A 26,392-nucleotide genomic window follows, 5' to 3' on the forward strand; every position below is an offset into this window, starting at 1 on the left:
CCTCCCCCCGTTGCCCCTTCGCTAATTCCAACTTCCTAAACTGGGCTCGGTAGGGGAGGGATTGAATGGTTGCACAAGAGCTAAGGCCCGTCTGGACTGGAGCTTATGTTGCATTGCCGGCTCCTTCACCAGTCTCACCCATATGCCGCAAAGATGCACAATTCTTCTCACAGTGAACGGGAGAGTGGCGAGCGATGCATACGGGCCCCGATTGTTCATGATTTGAATTTCTATTCCTCTGGTCGCCACACTGTTGCATCCGATGGGGGGTAGCTAGCGCCCGGGGGACCACAAACCGAAAAGCGATTCCCGCACAAAATTCAACGGCCGCGGCGGATTGATCCGCGCTTTTGAGAGAAAAAAGCCAAGCCACGACTCACTGCAAACAGGGATCGTGCTTTTCCCAGCTGGTATTGCATCCCGTCCGGTCTCCGGAGCCGGGGGCCAGCTTAGCTTGCAAGCTTCCAAGCTTCGCATCATTCTCGAAGCAATTTCGCACTTCCTTCTGCAGCACTTCTTAAAAACCCACACGGCTTCGGCTCTTGATGACCGACCGGCTCGATCGCCGAACAAGAGGGCTGAAGGCCACGTTCGCAGTCCGAGTTCACGGTGGACCCAGGTCTTACTAAATATGGCGTCAATCCTGGCGCAGCGTGACCTGTCAAACGGTACAGCCGAAATGAATCGACCCTTTCTCCGAACTCCTTTTTTCATAGAAAAGGAGAGAAGGGGTTGAGGAGGCTGAGTTATGAGCTCCGGACTTATTGATCTTATCAATCTTATCATATCATGTACCTTCTCGAGGAGGCGTCGGCGACGACACATGACCCCCGACGCGTTCGCCCCGACACCGTGGTTCTAGATCGATGCAACATGCTCCTGGAGAGCTGGACCCTGTCAGGCGGGCTGAAATATAGTGATCGCTTCTATCGTTGCGGTCACATGCCGTCTGGTCTTGGCTGCATTGTCTGCGAACCCACTATGGTTCGATAAGAGACACGGGCTGTAGGCAACCTTGAGACTAGCTATGGGTAAGTGTTGGTGTTAGGTTGTCGCGATTAAGCCGCATACATGTAGCGTCGAAACGGTCTTCTGAGGGAGAACATGAGATGTCTTTGGAAATGAACGTGCACAAAACTACATGAGGCTGGTGCTGTGGCATTACCTTAACCCTGGCACCTATTTACAGTCCCTGCCATCGAACGGCAGCACCCGGGCCAAAGCCTCCGCCTGTGATTAAACTCTGCTAAGGGTTTAATGTAGGGGAGCATTTATTTGTAGACTGGGCGTCTATTTAAAGCAATTCACGATGAGACTGAAGAATCCCAACTTTGTGTCGGTACGGCTGATTTCCCCAGAAGTCAGCTTGACAACAAAGATCGCCCTTTTCTCAAGGCAGCTGTTGAGCTCTTAACAGTTGTACGAACACAGCTCACTACAAAGTACCTATGCCCAGCGACGATGACTATTGAGCATTGCGACACCCCGAAAATGAAGCTCGCCCTTTCATCTGTTGTCAGCTTTCGAAAATATGCAGAGGTGAGTTCAATACCATTATACACACCGTCGCACTTGAAGACGAGCTCCAAAGAAATCGTAAGTGCCGATAGCATCCATGGCTTTAGCCTGTACTGGCTCATAGCAACATGAATTGAAAGTGCTAAGGATAACAAAGTTCCTCGCCTTTCCTAACTATGCATCTATAACAATTTTGTGATGAACAGCCAGCGCAGCTCCTCACTATGAGATAGAAGAGAAGAACTAAGAATTGCTTGCTGCCAACTGAATATATTCCAAGAAAGATAATTCTTGTCGAGTTTGGTGTCATAATGAGCGTTATGAGTCATGAAATGGCCGTGGTCTTCATAAGAATTTCCGCAAATGTAGGTCACAGTTCAGGAGGCTTTCTGTGTCATATTGTAGAGGAGTGAGCTTCTCATGTTACTCGTGATACTGATTGGACTGAGTTAAATGTCAATCGTCTAGTACTGATTCGCATGGGCCTAGGGCATCGTAAAGATAACTCCAAATGAGAACATCAGCAGTTTTCTTTCCTACCTACGTCGCTGCTTAAGGGTGCCTGTGGTACTTGTCAACTCATCGAATATTAATCGACTTTTCGGCTGAGGTAAACAGCAGCTACAGGACTCCTGAGTTCAAAGCACATTTATTTGTAAATGTCCCATGAATTCTTGAAATTATTCATTATTATATTTCCGGTGATGCCTTATTTACATCGTGCTCTAAAACTGGAATAGCGTAGTGAACCCGAGGTATCCTACCAAAAGCGCCCAAAGATGCCCTCGCCGTGCAACAGCGGATGCATATCTCCAACGAACTCGAAAGTCTCATAACAACTACCATGCTCCATCACGAAAACGCCGTCTAGTTCTTCTGCGCAATAATGCGATAGCTCGTCGACACAAGCCTCATGGTATCCATCTTCACGAACGCCTGCCCATCCAGACACAGCCGGTTGATGAGCGTCTTGAAATGCGGCGGTAACAGCCTCACCTTGACAAGCCCCAGGATGACCTGCCGCAGACTCCGGAAGTACACGTCCGCCTTATCAATCAGCGGCGCCTGCACGCCGTCAATACTCGCGTTGTCCGAGCGGAGTACCGTGAACCCGGCATGCGTCAGCGCCTTCTCGAATGTCTGCGGGGTCGGCGTCCCCACCGCGCCGATGAGGGGCTTCGTCCGCCGCATCAGCTCCGCGTGCTCGGCGTTGGTGGGGTCGTACGCCGGCAGGCTAACCCAGTCCAGCAGCGAGATCTTGGCGCCGGGCTTCAACACGCGGCGCAACTCGGCGAACAGTCGTGGCAGGTCCTTGCACAAGCTCAGCGCCTGGATCTGGTAGAATGCGTCGAAGGTGTTGTCCTCGAACGGGAGGGGCAGCTCGTTCATGTCCTGGATCGTGAAGCTGTTCTTCAGGCCCACCTGCTCGTTGAATTCCTTCGCCTGCGCGACCTGGTTGGGGTCGATGTTGAGGCCGGTTACCTTGGCGCCGCTGACGGCGGCCATGTGCGCCGCGACGCGGCCCCTACCGCAGCCGAGGTCAAGAACCTTGTCGCCTGGCTTGAGGCCGATGTCCCGGGCGATTGACTCCTCGTACAGCATCTGATTGTCCAGCACGGAGGCCTTCTTGTCCATCAGCGGCGGGATGTACATCTTCTCCACGTCGCCCAGCGCGCACAGGTGGTTCAGCACGCCGTAGTACGACTGTAAGCAGTCGCCGACCTTCTGGTGGTAGTCCGGGCCCAGAGTCTCAATCATCTGGCGCTCGTCGGCCCAATCGAGGCTGTAGATGACGTAGGACGCCATGAAGTCGTCCACCTGCTTCGGCGTGAGGTCGAGCAGGTACTTGAACGACTTCCAGAATGTTTTTGAGCGCTTCGGCGACGCGGTGCGGTTGATTGCCGCGTGTTGCAGGCCGTTCTTGTTCTTTTTCCACGATGTCTGGGCGGCGGGCTTCAGGGTCGAGACGTCATCGGACGATGTCGAGCTGCTCCGGGGCGTGTCGGTGACATCAGCGGTGGGCGGTTGCGCTGGCGCTGGCGCGATAGTTTCTGCTGCTGCTGACATTGCGGGCGGTCTGTCTAGTGGTGTGGTTTGATTTGTAAGGGATTCAAGGGGAGGGGAAGGGAGGCGATGAGAGAGCGGTGTCAGTCGGGAGACGTGGGACGGGTAGAAGAAGCGCGAGTATCAATGAAGGCCGAACTGGGTATCACGGTGTGCATCCTGAGAAACAGAAAAGCAGGACAGTAAACAGGTGATGGGGATCTTGGATTATTTTAAATCAGCATGTGTTTACAATGATCAGCGTAAAAAAAGCAAGATCTGACGGAGCCGCAAACCGGATTGCTTTCTAATCTCTCGTGACGTTCGGTACCTACGGAGTGACGTCCGGTAGTTCCGAGCGGACCTTACAAGCAAATCACCAGACCATTGGAAAGGACCGTCCGGCGCTGGAGCTAATGCCAGCCCATCATCAGCTAAGGGGTTGGGCAATTCTCTTTGGCACATGGACTCACTGCAATTTCTCCCCCGACCTCTTCGTCAGAAATCGGCCAGGGCGGACTCCGGGAAGAGAAGAGGGGAGGGGGGGCTGGCTATGTGGCGTGTGAGTCACTTTGGGGGTGCAGCAGCCAGCTTTCGCCCGTGTCTGTCAGTTTGCGGCCACAGCCAAAAGGGAGGTGAAACGATGGGCGGCGGTGAGGGTTACATTTCATCGGTCGCGTTTGCACTTTCGCCGGTCGGGGGCCTTGGTGCCGCCCTCGCTGTTTCGACGGTGTTGCTCTCCTTTGGCAACGCATGTGTTCCGTGGACTTTGCGTCATTGTGGCGCTCTGGCGGTGGTGTTTTGATCCCCGTCTTACTGCCGGGCCTGGCCCTTTTCCCACCTTTTCAGCATCCCAGTCCTCGTCCTCCCCCCAGTTTTATTGGCAATTTTTGACATGTCAGATGCAAGCACTCATGTAATGTTGAACAAACCGGGCAGGTAGGGCTGAAATGGAGGGTGGGCAAATCAGTAACAAACCACGGGCTGGGTGTGGTCAAGGCGGCCGCTTGTGTTTCGCGATGGGTGGCTCAGCGGATGTGGTTACGTCGTTTGTGGCGGGCTGGCTGCTTCACAGATGGGCGGATGTTGCGAATACGGGCACGATGAATGGCTCGATGGAGCTTTGTGAAATAAGCTTTATTTCTATCTTGAATGATCCGCACTTCGCCTCGTTTCTTAAATTCTTTTGGGTGGTGTGGTGGTGGTCTCGATCGATTTGATTGCTTGACTCCATAGGTGCCTACCAACCCTCTCGGGGCGGGCCTGGGCCGGTCCGCGTGTGACTACCGGTCGGTCCCTCGTGTGTCTCAGCTTGTGTTGGGATTTGGAGACATGGCAATCTCAGCGATGATTCATTGTGCCTTGCTTTTGCCGTGGTTCTGCCGTGTTGTGTACGGCTGGTGGCTGTGCCCGTGACGGAGTGTGTTCCGATGAGATGAACGTGTTTGTTGAGGGTCCCTTGCCGGATGTCTCGGTGTCGTGCATCACTAGCTCAACACTCCAAGGTGATGCTAGTACGGATTGATGAAGTAAGCAATCACTAAGTGAAGCTTGTGATTCAATTGTCTGCGAAAAACCAGAAATCTGAAATGAGATTCTCATGTCGGTGTGGCATGTTTGCTACCTGTGCAGCGGTTTGATGTGTCGGTCAGAACAATCTAGCTCTTCAACCTGCGAGGTATTACAGTTGAGGGCGCGCAATCTTGATCACGCCACAAACCAGTTGAGAGGTCGTACGTCCAATGGCGCTGTTTGCTGCGGTGACATCATGCGACAGAACGAGTCTTTCAAGCTCTGCTCCAAACAACTCATCGTCCGTTATGAAAACATCTCGGTGCGTGCTACACAAAGTACAAATTTCTTCAAATACTACCAGCTTCATTGATCACTGTCTGTAGAAAGGAAAAACTCTAATTTAACGATCCAATAACGTCAGGCAAAATGTCTACAATAACATACAGAGTGTGCCAGAACTGATCCCTATCATGACGATGCTAGTTTTTCATTTTACTAATGTAGTGACGATCAATTGTTCATTAGCCCCATTCGTGAAGTCCCATTGGAGGAATAACGTAAAAAAAACCTCGTGTAAGATCCAACTTTAATTACCACATTCTTTTCTCGTTGTCCACCAGGTGTGTCAAACTCCCTATGAAAATATCATTAACGTCTGCGTTATCAAGTAATATAGCAAAAGCTCACAACAATCAGGTATCTCATGTTCAATGAACGAGGCACGGCCATGAAGGAATAACGAGAGCTGCAACATCGACATTGGCATTTAAGACTAACAAGACAAGCCTGAGGCAATGTTATCCTCCATGTCATTCAGTTGAGTCGCAGTGTTGCCTTGCGGCCAACTTGGTCCTCATTTAGCTTCATGGAGAACACGTCTTCATGTCTTTTCTTCGCTGCTGAATGATATCACAGGTATCCTCCATGGAAGCACTTCACTCCAGCCCTTCTAAACGATCCCCTCAACGCCATACGTTGGTCCTCGTTGAAGCCCCAGAATCTGACCTTCATCAAGTTGGGAAATTTCTCGGGCGTCTCCGTTGCAAGTTTGATCAGATCCGGGAACAGCTTCCCGTACCGATCGTACAGCTTGAAGGACCGAATCGACGGCGGCAGAAAGTCGACGATCAAGTCTTTTTTCCTCCTTCTGTCGCCGGGGTCCATCAGAGCTTGCAGCATCTCGTCAATCTCATTGTCTACTTCCCCGCCCTCGACCATGTTCCCGATTCCATCTTCGTCAATCTGGACCCACAACGCCTCGGGCATCATGTCTCTCGTCACAAAGATGGCCTCCCGGTCAATCGCGAGCTCCTCCAGTACCTCCATCTCGTTCAGGCTGGGCATCGCGTCTTCGGGCGATAATCGCGAGTTGTGTCTGTACATCGACGAGCGGGCCAGGTCAAGATCTACGTCCTTGAGGGTGTCTTTGCGGAGGAGCAGTGCTTTGCCAATCTCTCTCGGGATGGCGTCGCGCTCGTCGGGGCTTCCGACGTCGATGTGCGTGTCGACCTCGTACCCGAACACCTCTAGCTTGGGGAACCCGTTCATGATAGCTTGAAGGTGCGTCGCGCCAAGTGCGCTGTTGTTGAGATCGAGGCTTCTCAGGTTCGGATGCGTCACCGCCGTGGACATGCCGTTGATACCCAGACCCCGGATCCGCTCCAGCGCCGGCGCGGCATCAATAATCCCCTTTACACAGTCAATGCTGCTACCTTCTCCCTGGTTTGACACCTGAAACGTGAGGTCTGTCAACCGCGGTAGAGAACCCGGAGCGCAGAACGGGAAGCTGGGAACGGAAAGCGGGAGCAGGTGGATGTGCTCAACGTTAGATACGAGGGTGACCATTAGTGCATCGACAACGCGCACACGGTTGTTGAAGAACTCGCTAGCATCACTACCTTTGGTGATGTCTGGGATGAAGCCCACGTAGGGATTCTTGTTCTCGGCGCCATTCAGGAACCAATCTTTGGGCCATTCCTTGCTTGCTTCTCCCAAAAGACTTGGAGGAACGCCTACTTCAACGATGATCCCGTTGAAAAGGTCCTGTAGCTCTGGCGTCACGTCTTTTTCGTAGACGCTCCATCTTCCGAGGTGGAGCTCCTTGACGTGGTGGGCGAGGTCACGTCGTTTGGCGATGGTGCGCGCGAGTAGGAGCTCATAGCCGACAACAGGCTTCGGGCTGTGATAGAGCACTGGTTGTGCAATGTCTCGAAGAGCGCGGCAGGTTCGCGATAGTCTCGCCAAGTCCAGACGGAGGAGGTCCGATGCGGTGAACCGCTTGCCGTCTTTGGGCCGCTCTTCCTGGCAGGTGCATTGTCCCAAGTTTCGGCTTATGACAATACAGTGGGGGCAGAGCAGACTGACGATCTGGATCAGGATCTCGGCTGGGAGGTCAAGGAGTGCAGTCATCTTGACGTAGTGGTTGACAAGGTCCGTGTTGAGAATGACCTGATCTTGAGAAGCGAAGGCGGGGGCATGTGTGGATTCTGGAGACGTGTTCCGAAGTCAATTTCCAGATACTTGGGGCATTAAAGTCCGAAGCTTGAGAAATGCGTTAAAAACAACTCGGAATCTTTAGTATATGATATTTTGGCAAGTTTCGGTGAAGGATCAAAGAGACAACAAACATACGTGGGATGACAAAGTCACGTGGCTTATCAACTGACGCTGCTGCCTGCCGCGAATATTGAACTCAATTTCGCCACACGCTGAGCGCTTGGTTTCAAAGTTGGGATTGCGTTCTTTGAATGGCTTCTGGTTGAAATAGACGTCGAGTAAAGATAGATAAAAACCGATCCAGGGTTCTCGGTCAATTGGTGTGCTTCAGATGACTGCAGTTGGGCGTGTTGCCGGTTCATGCGGGCTTCCTTCCTAAATCATGGTCGGCTGCCGATTAGATAAGCGATCCGACATCCGCCGACATCCGGTAACTGCCGAGACCCGCCACGGTCTCCGGAGACCCACCTTTCGGCGCCGAGCCCGGGAAAGTCCAAAATCTTACTTTCGAGGTCCGGAAGTATTGGAGATTGCACAGGGAATTGGCGTAAGGCTATTTGTTCATGGATCGGTATATGCCTTGGGAGATTCCGTGCGTTGATACAAAGCGATCTTGAAAACGTCCTGAGATAGAAAAGTGCATTGATTAGAAGTTTGTCGGCGTAACCTTCGACGGGCTTCATTCATGTGAGTTTAGGACCACATGTTTTCCGCCCACTTCCTGCACAGCAACCCTTTAACATATATCTCACGGGATGCTATGTGGCAAAAAGCGGCATGGAGCGTTGGCATGTATGGCCGCCCGTGACAGCACGGTTGTAGTGGTGGGATGCGGTCCCGTAGGCTTATGTGCCATCGCAGCGGCCGCCAGCCTTCGATCTCAACGTCCGTTCGCTATCGACGGCTTGATAGACCGCATGGGGCGGGCGGAGAAGCTTGGAGCAAGATCTCTGAATATTCTTGATGGCATGGCGAACTTGCAGGCTGTGGCCGAGGGTCGCGGTGCCGACCTTGTCATCGAAGCCGTGGGCCTCTCTCCGGCGTTGAAAACGGCCTTTGAAATTGTACGGCCGTTTGGAGTTATCAGAAGTATCGGTGTGCATTCTCAAGATGTGAGTGCTACATGGCCTATGTTAGGTATCATTCTGCTAATGACACCTAGATACCGTGGTCATCGAGAGAGGCTTACGAGTACGTACTCGCAGCGAGCATATCCTCCCTTACAATCGAGGCCATCGATACTGATCTCATTTTAGCAACAACGTCCGGCTTCAAATGGCTCGATGCCCCGTTCGGAGCATGTTCAGTAAGGCTTTAGAACTGCTTGAAAAGAAACCAAAGTCTTTGGGGTGAGTTTTGTGCAACCCAATTGTCTGGCCTCATCGTTGGAGCGATTACTGACTACGATGAGATTCCTGACAAGCACCCGCATCCCACTATCGGAGGCAGCGGCTGGGTATGAGTTGTTTGACGAAGCTCGAGTGTTCAAGGTCATATTCAAGCCAGGCTTGATCAGTGGTCACGTAAATTACTGTGGCGATGATGCAATCGAGATATGAAATGAATTGAAGAATAATTTGCAAGCGATTCATGCCGGCGCCATGCATTGAAGACGTCCCTAGTACCGCATCAGACGCGATGGACGCGACGGGTTTCAGCTATTCAATGACCCATACCAATGTATAAAGCACCATTCAATTCCGTAATATGAAGAACTTTGCCATTTTGGCCGGCCATTTTTAGCTGTCTGGGCGGAAAGTGATGTGCGACGGCAGCGGCGAGAGGCGACGATGGCAGCAGAGGTGGCAATAATAGCAGCGACAATATTAGTGATAATTACACGTGCTTCTATGTTCTACTTGCTCTCAGATTGTGGGGATAGTCACTAGCCCACACGGGGCGCTCTTTGCCAGCCAGCTGAGACTGTTTCCTAGGGTAGGAACAGACTCAGCACACGAAGACTGAGTGGTATGAGATCAACTGCGGCTGCTCGAGCTCCGCGTCATAATAGGCGCATGCCGACATGTTTGGTTATAAAATATCAAATAGCCACGCCATCAACAACAAATGCACTTGATACGTTGTCCCGGCGTCGGTTCGCTGCGAAAGTACCAACAGCATTAGGTAAAGAATGTGGCTGGTCCAATAAAAGCCAGTCACCACTCAGCAATATGCAGGCAGACTGATAGGGCATCAATGATCAGTTGCGAGTGTTGCCCGCATTCCTCTTCCAATGGCGGCGCCGTGTTCAACTGGTGTGATATCCTGCCACTCTACACAGCCTGACGTGGCAGTGCAAGGCAGACTGGGACATTTCATATTGGTTAACATTTGATACTCACCTTTTTTCTCTCTCATACTCAGGAGCCCTCCTACCATTGCAGCCACTTCTTTTGTCTTCACGATACCATTCGTCATGGAGTTTACACTTGCATTCGGTGCCGTCGGCGATTTTATCGCTGTGATAGCACTGATCAAAGACATCATCGCGGAACTTGACGACTCTCGTGGCTCAGCGAAGGATTACCGTGACGTTGTGCATAGCCTCGAGATTCTCCAGAGGACAGTAGAGCAGGTGAGCAAGATATACGACGACCACGGGGTTGCCAAAGATCTGCGCGATCCGAGGATACTTGCGATGAACAGCACCAGTCAAATCCAGAAGGGTCTTGAGGCATTTCGTGATCGCAATCGCAAGTTTGATTGCAGTCTTGGGGCTGGGGCGAAGAAAAAATATTTTCCGACATGCCTTTCGAAAGATCCAATGGAGCTTTGGGTAGAAAGACGTCATGAAGTTTGGGGATGAAATGAGAGGCTACACAATAACGCTGAGTATGCTGCTGGATGTAACAATTATGTGGGTACCAGTCTTCGAGCTGATATGCAATGGTGGTTCTTGGTGCTAATTTCCAGAGATTGACAGCCGCCTGATGCAACGAAACCATGAAGCTCGAGTTACACGGGTGGCCGAGAACGAGGACCGAACAGCCATTACTATTCGCAAGTCGAGCCAAGTGCTCAAACAGTATGTTGGAGCAATTGGTCAAAGAATGCTTTCCAAGTTGAGCTTCGTAGCTGGACTCGGTGTAGAACTTCGAAAGTCCACTTCAGACCTCATGACGATGATGGTGTCACTGTCGGGTGATCTGAGTGGAATCAAGGCTATCTTGATGCGGCTCGAGCGGCCTCTTAACGATGAACACTTCATCCTCGAAGACATTACAGGCCGAGCTTTTACCATTCATCTTAAGGCAATTACCTCATGGGATGCTTTCGACTTTATCCTTGCAGCTCGATTCCAAGGCAAGAAAGGCGCCCGTCGGGTGCAAGGCAAACGATATTCTTTGCAGGAAAGGGCGTCTCATCAACAGGTAGACCGCTCGACTGACTGGGAGAGCGCATTTCTGCCATATCAGAAGATTGATATGAGCCTTATTTGCAGAGAAAGTCAAACTGGGTCCCAGACAAAATTAAGCATGAGCTGTCCGTGGTGTCAGACTGTATCCCCGGGCTCGATTGATAGGGAGACTCAATGGTAAGTGGGCATGGTCTGATATCAAACTTCGAATTTGCCCTGACGTTCTCCAGTCGAAATTGCAATATGTTCTTCAGGAAAGTGCACGAGAAAGACGATGCAGAGGAAAGACGATGCAGAAGCGCAGACCAATATCACGCCTGTTGCTGTTGCTACGTCGCAGGCGATACCTTCCACATCTAGCAACTTTATCGTCCGCTTTGGAGAGCCATCGGTCCGAACGCAAAAGCGAAAACGCGGGAACGGAAGGCCAGAAATTGGTGCAGCTGTGGATCCACGGGCGACGAAGCGAAGACAACAGCCAAACGATGGTGGCAATAAGGTGTTGGCCGAAGACGGACATTCAGACTCCGATGACGAAGATTTTCGTGGGTTTATACGGATCACTCTTGTCTCAAAGAGGCGGCGGACTAAATGGTTCACATCACACCAGACGGAAACATTTACCGCTGCAGCCGAAAGACTTGATGTAAATGACACAACTACAAGTGCCGCGAATAACACCATCCTCAGGCAAGTGTCTTATGCTACCGGAGATAAGAAGATTGCCGAAACAACGGCAGATCTCAAAGCAGCAGTATCCGGAATTGCGCCGCAGGCCTTTCGAGACAATCTTGCGGATGACATGGAACTGAATAGCGACTCTGATGACGATTCAGACAGCGGATCCGAAATGTTCCAGCGTGACAAAAGCCCCGAAGATGAAGTGGCCATGAAACCCCAGCTTCCAATTTACAGAAAAGGTACTCTCATATGCATCGTTCCGAATCATACCCAAGAGGCGCTAACTGTAAAACTCAGATCGACAAGCTGGTTTCCTCGAACACGAAAGAAACAACATCCCTAAGCACCTTAAAGCAACAACTTGGGGAAAACGGCAGAAACCTATCATTTTTCTCGATGACGTGTTCGATTGCACGCACTTCTTTGGCGAGATGGATTAAAGAATGGGTTATGAGAGATGGCTATTGGCACGCCACCCGTGAAGTGCACCATATGCTGGTTGATATAGCGGCAGACATAGAGTTTCTGGAAGAGTGTCACGAGTGGGCTGACTCAAGTGAAGAGGATGATATGGACATGATCAACGGCATGCTTTCTGAGAGCACACGGCAATTCGCTGAGCTTCAACGGGCGATCCAAATATCCGAAGGCAGTGTAGGACATGACACAGTCATGGGACGCTCGCCATCGCGACGTGCTTGGGGCGGTCTTTACTCAGGCACCGCGCTTGCGTTGACGTTGAAAAATATCGAGCATGTGCCCGAGATCCATGACATGAGGTGGTCGTGTCTCTACGAGGACCACCGCCTCTTAGCGGGGAGCGTTGACGATCTCAGATGGGTGCGAGATTATCGTATGTCTAATTTGCCCACGAGGCCAACCGTCAATGATTTAGCCATCTTTGACGATTAGAAATCCCGATATTCTATGGCGTCAATACTTTTGGAAGACGATGTCAGTCGTGTCATTCTATCAAGGCTTGCTGCCGCATGACAAGTTTATCCGCAATCACATAGACCGGCAATTATTGTTTCTTCATATCAGTCATGAATTGTCATTATACTATACACATATTTCTATTTTGATACAGATGTTCCCGATTACTCCTGCGCAATCTTCAAGACAGCCTTACCGAAGTTCTGTCCCGTAAGCATACCAACGAAACCCTCAGCGGCCTGGTCAATGCTCTCCGTGACGTGAACCTTGACCCTCAAGTCACCCTTGGCAATAAGAGGCTGCACCTTCTCCTGGAAGGGCTTGTACTTGGCGGGGGACAGGTCGACGAGGAAGCCCTGAAAGGAGAGCTTCTTGGCGACGAGGTGGAAGAGTCCACGGACACCCTTCTGCTGCTCGAGAGGGGTGTTGTAGTCGGAGATCATACCGCAGCCGATGATGCGGCCCTTGGGGTTGAAAGACTCCAGAGCGGCCTCGAGGTGGTCACCGCCAACGTTCTCGAAGTACATATCGATACCCTGGGGCGCGAGGCGCTTCAGGGCGTCACGGGGAGACTCCTTCTTGTAGTTGAAGCCGCCATCGAAGCCGAGCTCGTTGATGATGAAGTCGAGCTTCTCGTCAGAGCCGACGGAGCCAATGACCTTAACGCCCTCAGCCTTGGCCAGCTGTCCAACAATCTGGCCGACGGCACCAGCGGCGGAGGACACGAAGATAGTCTCGCCCTTCTGGGGCTTGCCGATGTCGTAGAGTCCCTCGTAGGCGGTCATACCGGGCATGCCGAGAGCGCCGACGAAGAGCGGGAGGTCGACGTTGTGGGTGTTGGGGACCTTGAAGAAGCCCTGGGTGAACTTGGCGGGGATGACGGCGTACTCGGCGTTGGGGCCCATGAAGGAGGTGACGAGGTCGCCGGCGGCGAACTGCGGGGTGTCGGAGCGCTCGACCTTTGCGACAATGGAGGAGACGATGGTGGCGCCCTGCTCAAAGGGCGGGATGTAGGACTTGCCGGCCTCGGCGGGGCGCATGCGGCCGCGCATGTAGGGGTCGAAGGAGGAGTAGAGGACCTTGATCAAGATGCCGCCGTTGAGAGGCTGGTCGAGGTCGATGGGGCGGTCCTCGACGGTGAGGTCTTGGCCCGGGACGGGCAGGCCCTTGGGGACCTGCTTGAAGACGAAGCACTTGTTGGAAACGGGAGCCATTGTGATGAGTTGTTGACGATCTGAGGAAAGGGGTATCAAAGGGTTGGGTATCGTGATATTTTATAAGATGAATGACAAAAATGTGAATATAGGATGAGATTGTACTGCTGTTTCAAAAGTCAATTCAATCTTGGGACGGGATAGCTGGTTTCTTAAATGGGATTTGAGCACTTGCTCCAGATCATGACGAAGCTCCATCGGGCCCGCTCCGGGTCCGACGAGGTGGTCCCTTGATGCTGGCCTTCATGGCAAACACGGGGTTGCCAGCGGCCGGGCCATGCTCTTCAGAAGGCGGTAGAAGCCATAACGTCATGATGGAAGAATGGCATAGCACACGTCGAACAACCCACTCGTATGGTTGTCCTCTCGGTGGGGTATGGGTTTCGCCTTCTGATCTAGGCTTGGCTGTCAGTTCGTGAAATGGTTCCCCGATCTAGGATAGCCTGGGAATCCTGCCAGCTTGTTTTGGAACGAGTGCTTCTCTCAAGGATTGCTTGGCTGATCGCTTGACCGCTTGCCGTGTGGATAATTAGTAAGTCAGCGCTCTGTGCGAACATTTTTTTTCTTCCAATTTTTTGCCCCTCAATTCTGTCACTGACATCAAGATGCCGCGGCTCGTGGCGGGGCTACCCGCTGCACGAAACGGTAAGCGGTCTGTCGCTAGGCCAATGAAGCTAATTGATCCCTCCATGGACCGGGGACTTGGTTCCTGTTCTTTCTTAGGGTTGTTTTGTTGATAACGCTATGGTCGGCGTTAAGGTACTAATGCTACGCTCTGTAGTATGTACCGCCACGTCGCTCTTCTCTGGTCTGCAAAACTGACGGAGTCGGGATTGCCGCTTTGTCCAGGAAGCCCCGAGTCAGGAGTCCGTCCCATCACTGACTAGCTCTTGACAACATTTCGTCGTGTCGCCTCAGAACACTGACAGAGCCACAGAAATCTCTGCCATGAAGCAATGATGACAAAGCGACCACCAGATATCTCCGGAGCTGGCTGCCCATTCTGGTGTTCTGGCTCCGAATGAAGCTCCTAGAGCCGCCGGCCGTGTTCCCGGTTACCAGGTCCGCGGCCGAGGCATGGAGAGTCTGGCCAGGCGGTCGGGACGGAGCCGAGGTTGACTTTGGACCCCTTTGATGAGCCTTTCAAGCGTTGCAGACGGGGTCCGGGGCAATTGATGGTGTCGGGCAAATGATTGCTCCAGAAGTCGAGCACTGAGAGAGGGGCCAGATCCAGTTGTGAACTTGTGTGATGGTATTCTTGATTTCAAAGCCACAATTTCCGCCCTCCACATCGTCCCAATTCCGCTATCCACTTGGGGCGATCATCCACTGATTCTTCTCGAATTCTCGAAATCTCCGATCGCCCGCTGCCCATGCTGTTCTTCAATGATGTGCCGAGTGACATGCTGGCAAGGGTCCTAAGCAGCATCTGCCGGGAGCAAATGTTTTGTTGTCGCCATCATCCTCGCGTGTCCCTTGATGGTTTCTTTCTCTGGGATCTTTGTATCGGACGCGGTATCCGCGGACACAGTCACGAGTTGAACACCTGATGATGACCCGGATTCAACCCAGTATTCTTCATAGCCCGTTGGTACGAACCCGATCTTTTCGAAGAACTGGTTTCCATCCTCTGTGGCCGTGAGTGCTGCCAACAAATATCAGTCACCATTTGTCCTCCATCGCATGCTCTCGACAGAACTCACCCGACTGCCCGATGACCCTCCACCCTTTCTCCGCCGCAGCTTCGACGACAGAGTTCATCGCGAACCTTCCGAACCCAGGCATCCTCATCTCAGTCTGGGGATCGTCGGTCCTCTCGATATGGAATACATGAAGCCCAACCTCTGCGCCTTGGTCGCTATCGCGGGGAAACATGGTCGCAGGATCAATGTCCGTCTCCTTGAGCTTACCGACCAGCAAATGGCGCCAGAATGAGGGGAGGACAGGGAGAGCGATGATGGTGCCGGCCAACGGCCACGACATCCACTCGCTTCTGACGGCGGTGAACCAGAAGCATGAGGCAAGCTCTGGTGCTGCGTCCGTCCAGCTCCGGAGGCGGTCCAAGGTGAGCGGCGCGGGGTACATGTCCTGGTCCGACCGGAAGATGTCTTTCAACATTTCATCGTCGAGGCCTTCCGCCATCAACGGCGCCTGCGGGGGGTTCTGTGGCTGTTTCTTCGGGGGCATTATTGAAATTCGACTCTGTCCACAGTTCGATGATTGATGACGTTGAAAGAAGGTGAAGATACAGCAAGATGACGCGCCTTACCTCGCGCCCTAATCGTTCTTGTTGGGGCGCGTAGCGGAATGCCGGCATGACGCGCGCTGTGGAAGTTCTGCCACGGGGGTTGAACCCCACCAGACCTCCCCCTGATGCGACCCAAGCCACGGCGAGCAAGGTGGCCACCCCCAAGAATATGTAAGGTAAGACAACGTGGATTGCATGACAGATGCCTGAACTTGGAGTGATGAAACAATGTTCGATATGGCATCGAAAGATTTCTCTTTTAAGTATGGTTCAGTAATAAGTGTCTTTGGAAGTTTGCATTTGTAAAGGCTTCACAAGCTGGCTCTGTTTAAAGTTTGGCTGTGAAGATTCCGCATTGTTCATCCTCCGCAGTCATTGAAAGTACATGATTTGACGAAAATGTTTTCAATTACCGCCAAGCACGCAGGTCCCTCCGAGAATACAAACTCGCCAGAAAGATCCAAAACTCAGCTAGGTGATATTGTGGAGAGTTTCCTGGTACTTTCCTAAATCTGAGGGATGATGGTTGCAGCTTGCTCAGCGAGGGCGTAAGTCGCAACCTGCAAGTGGGCAGCGATCGGGACAGGGAACACTGAAGTGTCCACCACGAACAGGTTATCGAGTCCCTTCACCTTCAGGTCATTGTCCACAACCTTTCCCATAGACGCGGTGCCAGAGGGATGAAAGGCAGATCTTTCACGAAATGGATAATTAGCATCAAGACACTAGGAACACTTTGCGACGTTGTGCAACTTACCGGACAGACGCGCGAAGACGATTGTTCAGGGCATCGTCCAGGATCCCTTCTGTAAGAGCATCCTGCCCCTCAGAAATGATCTCACCTCCAAGGATCTCGCTTCCCAGAACAGTGGTGTTACTCCCAGCGAACCGCTACTGCAGGCGCTGAGCCTCTCGGTGCGCGTATCGGTCAAAGTTGGTACCGAAGTAGTTGGGATCGACGACCGGGAAGTCCCTCGCGTTGGTGGAGGCAAGAGTAACGGTTCCCCGAGAGGTCGAGAGAAAGAGGATAGACGTGAAGCTGACGGTGCTTCCACTTGCACCACCTCCGTAGCTGAAGTACTGGAACACATGCTCCAAGAGAGTACGATTCTGCTGAAGCAAACGATGCGTGCTCAGATCCGGCGCCACGCCCTCGTCGGCTTCGATCGCTGCAGCCAAGCCCTGTGCATCGACGGATGTGGACACCATGAAATCCTGCGGCTTGCCCCATCCATACTGCTCCTGGTCGAAGAGTGGGTTTCCGGAACCTGGGATCCAGCCTTCCTTTGGGTTCCTGATGGCCTACGATGTCGTTGAAGAGGAGTGCTCCATGAAGTTCTTGCCCACTTCAGGCGATTCGACCTTAATCTCGATACCATGGCGCTCTAACTCATCACGAGGACCAATGCCGGAGAGCATGAGGATCTGAGGCGTTCGAAGGGCGCCGGCTGATAGGATGACTCGTCGGCTGATAATCTGCGTGCCATTTGCAAGCTGAACTCCGGATGTATGTATTGTTCCATTCGTAGAGACAAGCACTTTCTCGACTAGAGTATCAGCGAGCACAGTAATGCCATCGAGCGGATAGATCATTGAAGCGATCTTTCTTCGACCGTTGTGCTTGTTCTCGGAAAAGTCACCAACGCCAAGAGGATTGCCTGCGTTGCCATCAAGCCCCGGCAGGGTAGGTACTCCAATCTCATTCCACGACTGGAGCACGTATTCGCGAAGAGGGAAGGGTCTGCTTGTCGACGTGACCGTTTGAGCAAAGACGTCGCCAATGTAGCCGTGTTGTTCCTGGTTCCGGTCGGGGTGTTGGAAGACTTCGGACTGCCTCATGAAGGGAAGCTGACCGGCATATGACCAGCGGTCATCGCCAACCGTAGCTCCCCATTCGTCGTAGTCGGCCTTCTCGCCTCGAACCCAGTTTCCTACACAACAGGGGTTGTTTCAATAAAGACAAATAGGAGACAGCTCAGAAAACCTACCAGCATTGATCAAAGTGCCGCCTCCCAAACCGGTGCCTAGAAAGATGTCGAGGGTCCGGTTGTTGAGGTTGACTTGCGGCGCGGTAGGAACGTTCCATCGAAGGTCTGCACCACCAGTGCCATTTGGCCAGACGATGTCCTGCCGATCGTTGGCATTGGGGCCAGCTTCGATGACCAGAATGTTGGGGCTGTTGTTCAGACCCAACAGGCGGTTCGAGACAACTGAACCGGCCAGGCCACCACCAACAACGATGTAGTCCCACAGCATAATCTAGAAATGTTGCCGGTCTCAATGAAAGCAGGGCAGAGATTGACAAATGCTCGGTTCTGTAAGGTCCAATCTTGACATCACTTACAGGAGAAGAGCAGCGAATAAATACATTACCACAATAAAGTACCCCTATCTCTGTCAAAGCTCGCGTCTTGGCCCGAACATGAGGCCGAGCGATGATATCAGTTCACTAAGACTTTAAATAACGATCAGGGTTAAGTCGGTCCTTTCAACGTCGCCATCCCCGGCACGCATCGTGACCTTCCTATGGCGTTGACCTCTCCGTGCTTTCGTAGAGGCTTGGTCGTGTATCAATGGTTTGAAGTGCTGTCATCGGCACAATCTCTTGCGCAATGATTGTAGGGGCCTGGCTTTGGTGCTCAACAAGGAGCTCCCGGGGGAGCTCAAGCACCTCGGTGGCTGTTGCGATGGGTCTAGATATCAGCCGGTGGGATGTCAGCAAGTTGCATGTCAGCAGGTAGCATGAAGCGTCATTTCGGATCACATCAGGCGAGGCTCCTTATTCCTGCATTACACGATATCAGTTTGACAATCCAGGCATACTGAAGGCTCGGAGTGATCCAACTAGTACGACTGTGATTATTGCTTCTTTCAACTCCTGGAGAAGGACTTACGAGGCTACTTGCCTACCCAGGATCCCTCGAAGCCCCAAATCAATACAACCCTGTGTCGACGGGTCTTCATGCAGAACACGTCGGGAAAGCTTTTGGATGCCAAGCAGCCGACGGGATGCTGAATTGATGCTGCCAGCTGACATTGCCGATCCCCATGGCGCATCTTCTTTGTGTGCAGAGCTGAGAACAGCAGCCCCGCAGGATAGAGATCATGGCTCCTCCTAAGAAGTACACATAGGAAAACTCGAGTTCGCGCTTGTGTATCTGTCATTATGGAAGGTCTTCTTTATACCTTCCAAGTCTTTCAGCGGCGAATTTCATTTGCTCCTGGTCGTTTCAGAGCAGGAATGGTGACGAACGAGATTCTTTCGGCACGCTCGAAATGAATAATTACTAACTCTGTCTGTACCCACACAAGGTGACCATAGTGCCAGAATCCAATTTCATGTTCTCACTCAGGCAATTGGAAGTAGATCAACTCCCCTCTAGCCGCCTCGTGCTGCTCCGGGTTGTTAACGGTGGAAAGCAACAGACGGTCAAGCCCCGGGGTGCCCCGTATGTAATTATAAACAATACCAATCACCGATACAGCAAGCATCATATCGCTGTCGCTGGCAAATATCATCGACGGAGCCAGACGCATGATCCTCAACGCTTCGGCCATCGGCTGCCAATGGTGCTTAATCTCTTCTGGTATATACAGCGGCCCGCTCGTTGTCTTCTCGAAACCCCTTTCTGGCGGGAAGGGCTGAGGTTCACGATTGCCAGTACGCAGAACATGTAGAACCTGCATGACATAAACCAGAGTTGAGTTGTATATCAGGAGATCCGTCGCCTGGTTAGCTGATTTAACGTCTATAGCCCTCGTCAAGATTTCTTTAACCCAAGGGATCGTGATACCATCTGCGTCTTGTGGCAGATGCAGCCACACTTCTGTGGCTACCTTGGGATTGACGACTTCCCAGTCTTTCCTCCACTTTTGCAGGCGTGACAGATGATCCCACGCTCTCAACTCGACATCAAACTTTTGACCTTTTGTCAAAGGGATTGATGAGGGGCCAAGCATAGCGCCGAGGCCAGGCAGGTCGACGTACATGTCTATGAGCCGGTCGTGCAGGGTCTTTGGGTTGTGTTTCCAGGGTATGGTCTTCCAGGCTACTTGTTCGAAGAAAGAGGCTTCTTTGTGGAAGAAAGAGCTGCATGACTAAGTTTAAGATGTTCGAATGAGCCTTACGTCTGGACCAGTGAATAGTTCTATTGGAGATACTTACGTGTTGCGCTCGTATCTGTCTAAATATCGTCAACATGGGCTCGTGCTGGAAGTGCTCTGGCCCGCAAAATTCAATGACTTGAATCACCCCAACGTAATGTGGAAGGTTTGCATTGGCCTCAATGGTGTACTGTTCAGTTATTAGCTCGGTATATGCTATGTCTCAAGCTACGTTTCATCTTCAACGGACGTTAGGATAATGGAAATACGCATACCTGGTACATGCACAACACCATAATAGTGAGAGTCCAACGCGCCATGTCATCTTTTGACTTTTCTTGAAGCGCCCAGTGAAGTGCTCTGATCACGCCGCCGTTCATCTCGTAGCCATCCGACACCATTTGGGGCTTTCCCGTCAACGTTCCCATGTACGCCAGAGCAGTCGCCAGACCCGCGGTATAATGCGCCTTTTCTGCCTTTGTGGAGTTCGCCGATATTGACGTACTCAGCAACGGTTTCCAAAACGGTGCCCAACGGTAGTTAGCCAACAAATGCGAGAACGCCATGGTGTTACAGAAGGCGGTCAACGGCAGCTCTGGTGCAATCTTGGCCCGCAGGACTGGTGCGGAAGTCACGGGAACTAAAGCTGGGCTGCCGCTGCTCTCCCCACTGACCGTGTAGTTCTGCATGCGGAGCGGCAGATCATAACCCAGGCATTTATGACCTGACTTGGCACATCGGCCGCATTCTGGGCGTTCCCTGCCTGATGATTGGACAATCCGTCAGCTCCGAAGTGCCCGCGATGAGATGTGAGATCCTGCCGGCCGGAGGTACTTACCGCATTTCACCCGCCTTCGCCGGCAGGTGTGACAGTAGCCGCTCGTAGGCGCGCGTCTCATCTCGGCGGCCTGACTCGTGATGGCCAAAGAAGAAGCAATGCTGTGTCTTGGTCTGCAACTTGCCGGCCCGAGTCCTGAGAAGGGTGCGTGATGATGTGTCAAGGGCGCGGAGACGTGTGTGGTTGTCTCCGAAGAGAATGACAAGAGTCACAAGACAGTGATTGTGTTCTCAATCAGGAAACTTTCGTCGGCCTCAATTGACAACAAACAAAAACACCGTCTCTGCGATATTTAAACTGCGCGCTTCAAAGCAGGCGCGGGGTGCAAAAGTGGACTTGGCCGACATGAAACGGTCTGCCACTGACAAATTCGGAGCGTTACCCGGATGTGCGGGTCGACTGACGACGTTCGTCAGCAAAGATGCTGCACAAAGGTTCGAGGCCCTTGTCAGCGCTAAACCCTTCATGAGAGAGATGCTGCAGAAGCGATGTGTACCCTGGGCATTCGTAAGTGCGGGCCTATCACGACTCGTTCTGCAGAAGGATTCATCACGACTATTGGATGATCTACCGCGCCGGGGATGTCTCGATGTGGTAAGTTTGCTCGAGATGCAGAGAACCGCGCATAAGGCTGATATTGTTAGCAGGCATCATGGTTGAAGTCTGACTGATTGAGGCGCTAGAATCCCCATGATTCTGAGGGAAGGTAAGGGGAGTGATTTGGGGGAAGCAAAAACGAAAAACAAACGCAGTAATACAAAAAGCAGAAGGTCCAACGTCGGATGCCTAGTATGACTTGGTATTGAGCTATCATTGAAACCATTCTCGCCACCTTGATTATGGGCTGGGAAAATGTGTATCAAATGCTGTCAGCTGTGAGACGGCCTGCCTCTTCCACAAAAGAGCACTGATGGTCAATATACCAATTTAAATAGAATCTGTGGATTGAGTAAGAATCTAAACCCCCTTCCTCTTATTCCTAGAAACAGACATCCACACGAGTGGCAAAGCACCACGAAGCTGTGGGGCTCTGAGAGCCTATTCATCACCTTGACCAACGTCCTCCCAGAAGGGTTGGCAACTTTGTCCTGCTACAGCAGGTGATTACTGGATTTTGGTTAGACAAAGGGACCGACTGAGTGACTACATGTAGGTTAACTTGATGGGCTGAGATTTCATAATGGTTATGATACAATACTCAAGGTTCCTGTTAAAACATTGCAATAGTGCGCAAGTACTTCAACGAGCCTCTCGTGATAGATCCATGAAAGGAGGCCGGACAGAGCGAAACTCTGGAGAAGATAGATTCCCACACGCACCAAGTGGCTATCGTATCACCGCACATACGAATGGCGACATAGTAGCGGCAAAGCCAGTGTGTGGTCAAATCTGTCAACTCGTGGGCCCGGTAGCCGTATCGAACATGTACTCCATTGTCATTAACGTCTATATACGACACACTCCGTCTGCACGTCAACTGTATGTTCTAGGGGCTGGCGGTTGCCCTGCTGCAACCCCACCATTTTTGTACTCTCTCCGACAGGCAACCCATATATCAACGAATACGAAACCGTACCCTTATGTAATCATAGTCTCGTCCCTTTCAATTACGACTCTCAGCGTGTCTTTAGGACGCAGCGTGAAATTCGGGTTCGCTAACTCGATTGTACCGTCGTATCCAGGCTGTGGCGAGAACGTAAAGTTGCGGACGAGGGCAATGATGACGGACTTGATGTTGAGTAGTGCCATATTCTTCGCGATGCATCCAGAAGGACCCTGGAGGAATGCCTCCATAGCGTAGGAGTCCTTAGCGGCACGACCGTCGGACCAGCGGTCGGGGTCATAGACGTGCGCGTCCGGGCCCCAGAAGGCGGTGTTGAAGTGTGCGACGGCTGGGCAAAGGGTGACCTGAGTGCCCTTTGGGACAAAGACGCCACAGACTGTGACGTCTTCTGCGGCCTCGCGGGGGAGGAAGATGCCTGGAAGATCATAGATGTCAGCAAAACCTGTGAGAAACTGACGCAGGAGTTGGAGCGCACCTGGTGAGTAGTATCGTAGAGTCTCGCGGAGGAAGTTGTTGAGGTATGAGAGATGCTCGACCTCCTCATAGGTAGGATCCCAGTCCCGCGGCTTGCCAGAGCAGAGCTCGTTGACTTCCGATTTGAGGCGCGCCTGGACGCCAGGGTTCGCAGCAAGGACGTATGCAACCCACATGAGGGTTGAGCCAGTTGTCTCATGGCCTGTTACTAACGTCAGAGGTTTCTTTGGGTAAAAATAGGTAGTTCAATCCATAATTGCTTACCTCCAGCGATGAAGTTGAGCATGTACTCCAACAGCTCCTCATCAGTCCACAGCCTCTCTCCCTCCTCAAATTGGCAATCTTCCATAATGAAAGTCAGGATATCCCTTCTTTCCGATCTCTTCTCTCCATCCAGTCCGCGCTTCTCTCGCATCATCTCCATGGTGCGGTTGCCGACGCAGTTCAGCAGCATGGTTCTAATGAGAGCCACGTCGTTGAGCCACATCTTGTTGCTCTTGAGTGGCAGCCACGAGCGAACCGGTATGTGGCCGTCGATAAAGGTGATTATGTGTCCAAAGGCGGGCTGGCGGATGATGCGCTCATACACGTCGTAGAAGTGCGCCTCTGGGAGCGAGATGCTCTCGAGGTCGCAGCCGATGGAGCCAATGACGAAGACGTCGAGAGTGGCCTTGCGAAGGAAGCGCTCGACTTTGGCACGGTCAGCTTGCATATCTGAATAAGGGGGAAGGCAGTGGGTTTAGCTACCGTCAACCAACTTGCGGTCTTCACCTCCCAACTCGTGGCTGATAGCCTCGCAAAGCAGACGGGCCTTGTTTTGGAATACGGGGAGCATTCTCCGGGTATTTTGGTTCGAGAATGCCTCTGTGATGATGTCTCTTAGCCAACATGTACGTCCAACATTGCGTTTGAAGACTCACTGGAAAGCTGTGTCCGCTGCCTCTTCCTGTCATCGCCCTCAGAGAACATGAGTCCGTGACCGGTGATGGGCGAGAACATCCTGCCTGCCAGCTGGGACTTTCGAAATGAGTAGGCCTTCGTTTGTTGAACCTCCTTGAAAGCCGCAAGGCTGTTGACCATGAGCGTCTCCGTGTTGCCAATGGTCAAGTACCGCACAAAGGGGGCATCGGGCCACCTGCGCATCCATGAAATAAAGATATCGGCGGGACCAGGAGTTTTGATCTGGTTGAGCATTTGTCCGATGAAAAAGTGTCCCCCCTGGTGTTTTCATCCGTCAGCGACAATCCCAATGTAGTTTGATGGAGTTCAACTTCGGAAGATTGAAGTTCTGTGGTAAACTCTTCATTAGGACGTACCTCAGGAGTTGGAAGATGGCGCATGGGCGACACCCAGTAAGGATAGATGAAAACCCGGTAGCCTACTAGCACAAAGCCCTGCGTCGCAAGGGACGCAAGAAAAAGTAGCCCGGCTGTGAAGAGATTGACATGGTGAAATCTCCAGGTAAGAGCGATGATGAGGAGCGACGCTCCCACACAGAGCCTTGCAGCCATCCTACAACAGCGATCTTGTCTGCAATGATAAACAAATGTCCAAAGCACCAATACGAGACAACGAAAAGCAACCAAATATTAGGGCAGGAGGACTACTACACAGGGTCTAAAATCGCAAGACAGAGTGCTAGAGGGCAGTAATGGTGAGAGTGAGTGTAAGTGAGTCGAGGAGGGCGTTTGCGAAGTCGGATGGAAATTTCAAAGGTCTCCTCCTCGTCTCCAGCCACAGCACAAGTCAATGGGCACCGTCAGGCTTTTGTAGAAAAACTCCCAGAGCCCTATCCCAATAGTTTTTCGAATTCCTTTTTGTTCTTTTTGGACATCAAGCCCATCCATGTGCCCTCCTCCCACACCCCAAAAGGAGGGGGCCCGGCGGCAGAGCGGAGATTTCATAAACATCGAGTATGCAAAGCCTCCTCCAAACTGCATTATAACCGATCCCACCAAGGATCTTGAACCATGTGTCGACCAACAAATTCTTCCAGACAAGCAAACATTTCGTCACACACTGAGCGCCACCAGCATAAAAGCTCAGGATGGGGAAGAAATACATCCCGGCTTGGACTCACCGCAAGATCAACTTGCAATCTATTCTCGTCGTCACACAAGGATCTCCTCATCAACTTCCCCGGCAAAAGTCTCTCGCATGGCCACTGGATCTGGCTTCATGGGAACACAAACTGCTGAATTACCCCTGACGGCAGCGTGACACCCACGAGGGGGGTGGAGTTGGGATCGGAAGCTACAACAAACGTGAGGCTGGTCCCTGTTCAATCCCCGTCACCAGCGATCAACGACTATCTGCAGAACGGGGTGTGCGTCCATGCGCGAAAAGGCGAATACGCCTGGAGACGATGGCGGTCTCGTTGTCCTCGGTGCCCCAAGTCTTTGAAAGCGTCCGGCTGACAATTGTCCCCCTCACCGTTGGGCGGCTGCAGAATCGCAGGCAGCATAATCATGAAAGAACGCCGCCGGTAACCTTTCCGAGTATTGAACAGCAAAGCGGATGCTGCCGCGACGTTACACAGGCCCAGTCGTTTGGAACAACCCTCCAATCGACTCCAACTCGCCTCCTCGTCCGCCTCTCTCGACTGAGACACGAGAAATTGCCGTCTGATGCGTCCTGCAGGCCAGACAAGAGGCAGAGCTGATAGGTCCGGAGTCCCAGATTGCGTGGAAAGAGACAAGAGAAGACTATTGACGCTGGCGTAACCAGTCGGGAAGACCTTGCGAAAGGCTCTCTGTGGTTCACCGTCGCTGCGGCCGCCGATGCGACCAGAGACGGGTACACGCTGCATCGACGACAATTCCTATGCAATTCGCTGCACATGCGCACGCGCGAGATCATCGTCGCCATCAATCACTCCGCATCAGCATGTCGCGGAGCATCCGGAATTACCCTCATACAAGCTTATTGGTGGATGTATTTCCCCTTGTACGACCTCAAAGTTGCAGGTTGGCCTAGTTGACTGGCTATTCGGCGGTTGCGTCTGCTCTTCACCCCTCGCACGGTACCTAAGAACTTTCTGCGAGATCTGAGCGAGGAATTCCGATGTATTGTGATTTCCCGGGGGCCGCGGCCAATGTCTCTGATCCAGTCGGCGGGCGGGGATACGGGAGAAGGGGGTGTGAGGCCGCGATCGATCGTACAGAGATCTTTTCCCAGGACCTGGGAGCGACGTCGATTCCCGAGAATCGCCTACGGATATTAAGTGGCTGAAACCTTTGCTGTGATTGGATCGGATTTCTGCAGTTCTTGCAGCCGCCAAGCGTTGATGAGGAGATGCTGAGCGGAGTTGAGAGCGGCTGAAGACTTCTCAAAGACGAGGCAGTTTTCTTTTCTGTTGTCACGAAGCAAAGATGTGGTGGCTCAGGTGAGTGATGACGCAGTT

At 52.3% G+C, this 26,392-nt stretch overlaps 7 protein-coding genes across 7 annotated transcripts; all 7 read right to left on the minus strand.

Moving 5' to 3' along the window:
• Positions 1-2,385: 2,385 nt before the first annotated feature.
• ERG6-1 (Sterol 24-C-methyltransferase) lies at positions 2,386-3,585 on the minus strand (the record flags this gene model as incomplete). The annotated part of the gene is made up of 1 exon (XM_037315490.1): positions 2,386-3,585. One exon carries the CDS (start codon positions 3,583-3,585, stop codon positions 2,386-2,388), a length of 1,200 nt encoding a protein of 399 aa, XP_037184711.1.
• Positions 3,586-5,985: 2,400 nt separating this feature from the next.
• Positions 5,986-7,485, minus strand: CGCA056_v000230 (uncharacterized protein; the record flags this gene model as incomplete). Its single annotated transcript, XM_037315491.1, has 1 exon — positions 5,986-7,485. The coding sequence occupies one exon, from the start codon at positions 7,483-7,485 to the stop codon at positions 5,986-5,988; it is 1,500 nt and encodes a 499-aa protein (XP_037184793.1).
• Positions 7,486-12,711: 5,226 nt separating this feature from the next.
• RED1-0 (NADP-dependent oxidoreductase RED1) lies at positions 12,712-13,761 on the minus strand (the record flags this gene model as incomplete). Its single annotated transcript, XM_037315492.1, has 1 exon — positions 12,712-13,761. One exon carries the CDS (start codon positions 13,759-13,761, stop codon positions 12,712-12,714), a length of 1,050 nt encoding a protein of 349 aa, XP_037184721.1.
• A 1,418-nt stretch (positions 13,762-15,179) lies between these two features.
• On the minus strand, positions 15,180-15,948 carry CGCA056_v000232 (uncharacterized protein; the record flags this gene model as incomplete). The annotated part of the gene is made up of 2 exons (XM_037315493.1): positions 15,180-15,406; positions 15,465-15,948. The coding sequence occupies 2 exons, from the start codon at positions 15,946-15,948 to the stop codon at positions 15,180-15,182; spliced, it is 711 nt and encodes a 236-aa protein (XP_037185775.1).
• A 567-nt stretch (positions 15,949-16,515) lies between these two features.
• pno (Pyridoxine 4-oxidase) lies at positions 16,516-18,265 on the minus strand (the record flags this gene model as incomplete). Its single annotated transcript, XM_037315494.1, has 5 exons — positions 16,516-16,702; positions 16,767-16,865; positions 16,905-17,311; positions 17,357-17,940; positions 17,998-18,265. The coding sequence occupies 5 exons, from the start codon at positions 18,263-18,265 to the stop codon at positions 16,516-16,518; spliced, it is 1,545 nt and encodes a 514-aa protein (XP_037185776.1).
• Positions 18,266-19,354: 1,089 nt separating this feature from the next.
• CGCA056_v000234 (uncharacterized protein) lies at positions 19,355-20,679 on the minus strand (the record flags this gene model as incomplete). The annotated part of the gene is made up of 3 exons (XM_037315495.1): positions 19,355-20,107; positions 20,175-20,303; positions 20,389-20,679. The coding sequence occupies 3 exons, from the start codon at positions 20,677-20,679 to the stop codon at positions 19,355-19,357; spliced, it is 1,173 nt and encodes a 390-aa protein (XP_037185770.1).
• A 1,850-nt stretch (positions 20,680-22,529) lies between these two features.
• CGCA056_v000235 (Cytochrome P450 monooxygenase FUM15) lies at positions 22,530-24,500 on the minus strand (the record flags this gene model as incomplete). The annotated part of the gene is made up of 6 exons (XM_037315496.1): positions 22,530-22,930; positions 22,991-23,191; positions 23,254-23,679; positions 23,737-23,853; positions 23,910-24,207; positions 24,306-24,500. The coding sequence occupies 6 exons, from the start codon at positions 24,498-24,500 to the stop codon at positions 22,530-22,532; spliced, it is 1,638 nt and encodes a 545-aa protein (XP_037185771.1).
• Between the last annotated feature and the right edge of the window lie 1,892 nt (positions 24,501-26,392).

Source organism: Colletotrichum aenigma (assembly GCF_013390185.1).
Source record: "Colletotrichum aenigma strain Cg56 chromosome Unknown KSG_Cg56_contig01, whole genome shotgun sequence".
Taxonomy (NCBI): Eukaryota; Fungi; Ascomycota; class Sordariomycetes; order Glomerellales; family Glomerellaceae; genus Colletotrichum; species Colletotrichum aenigma.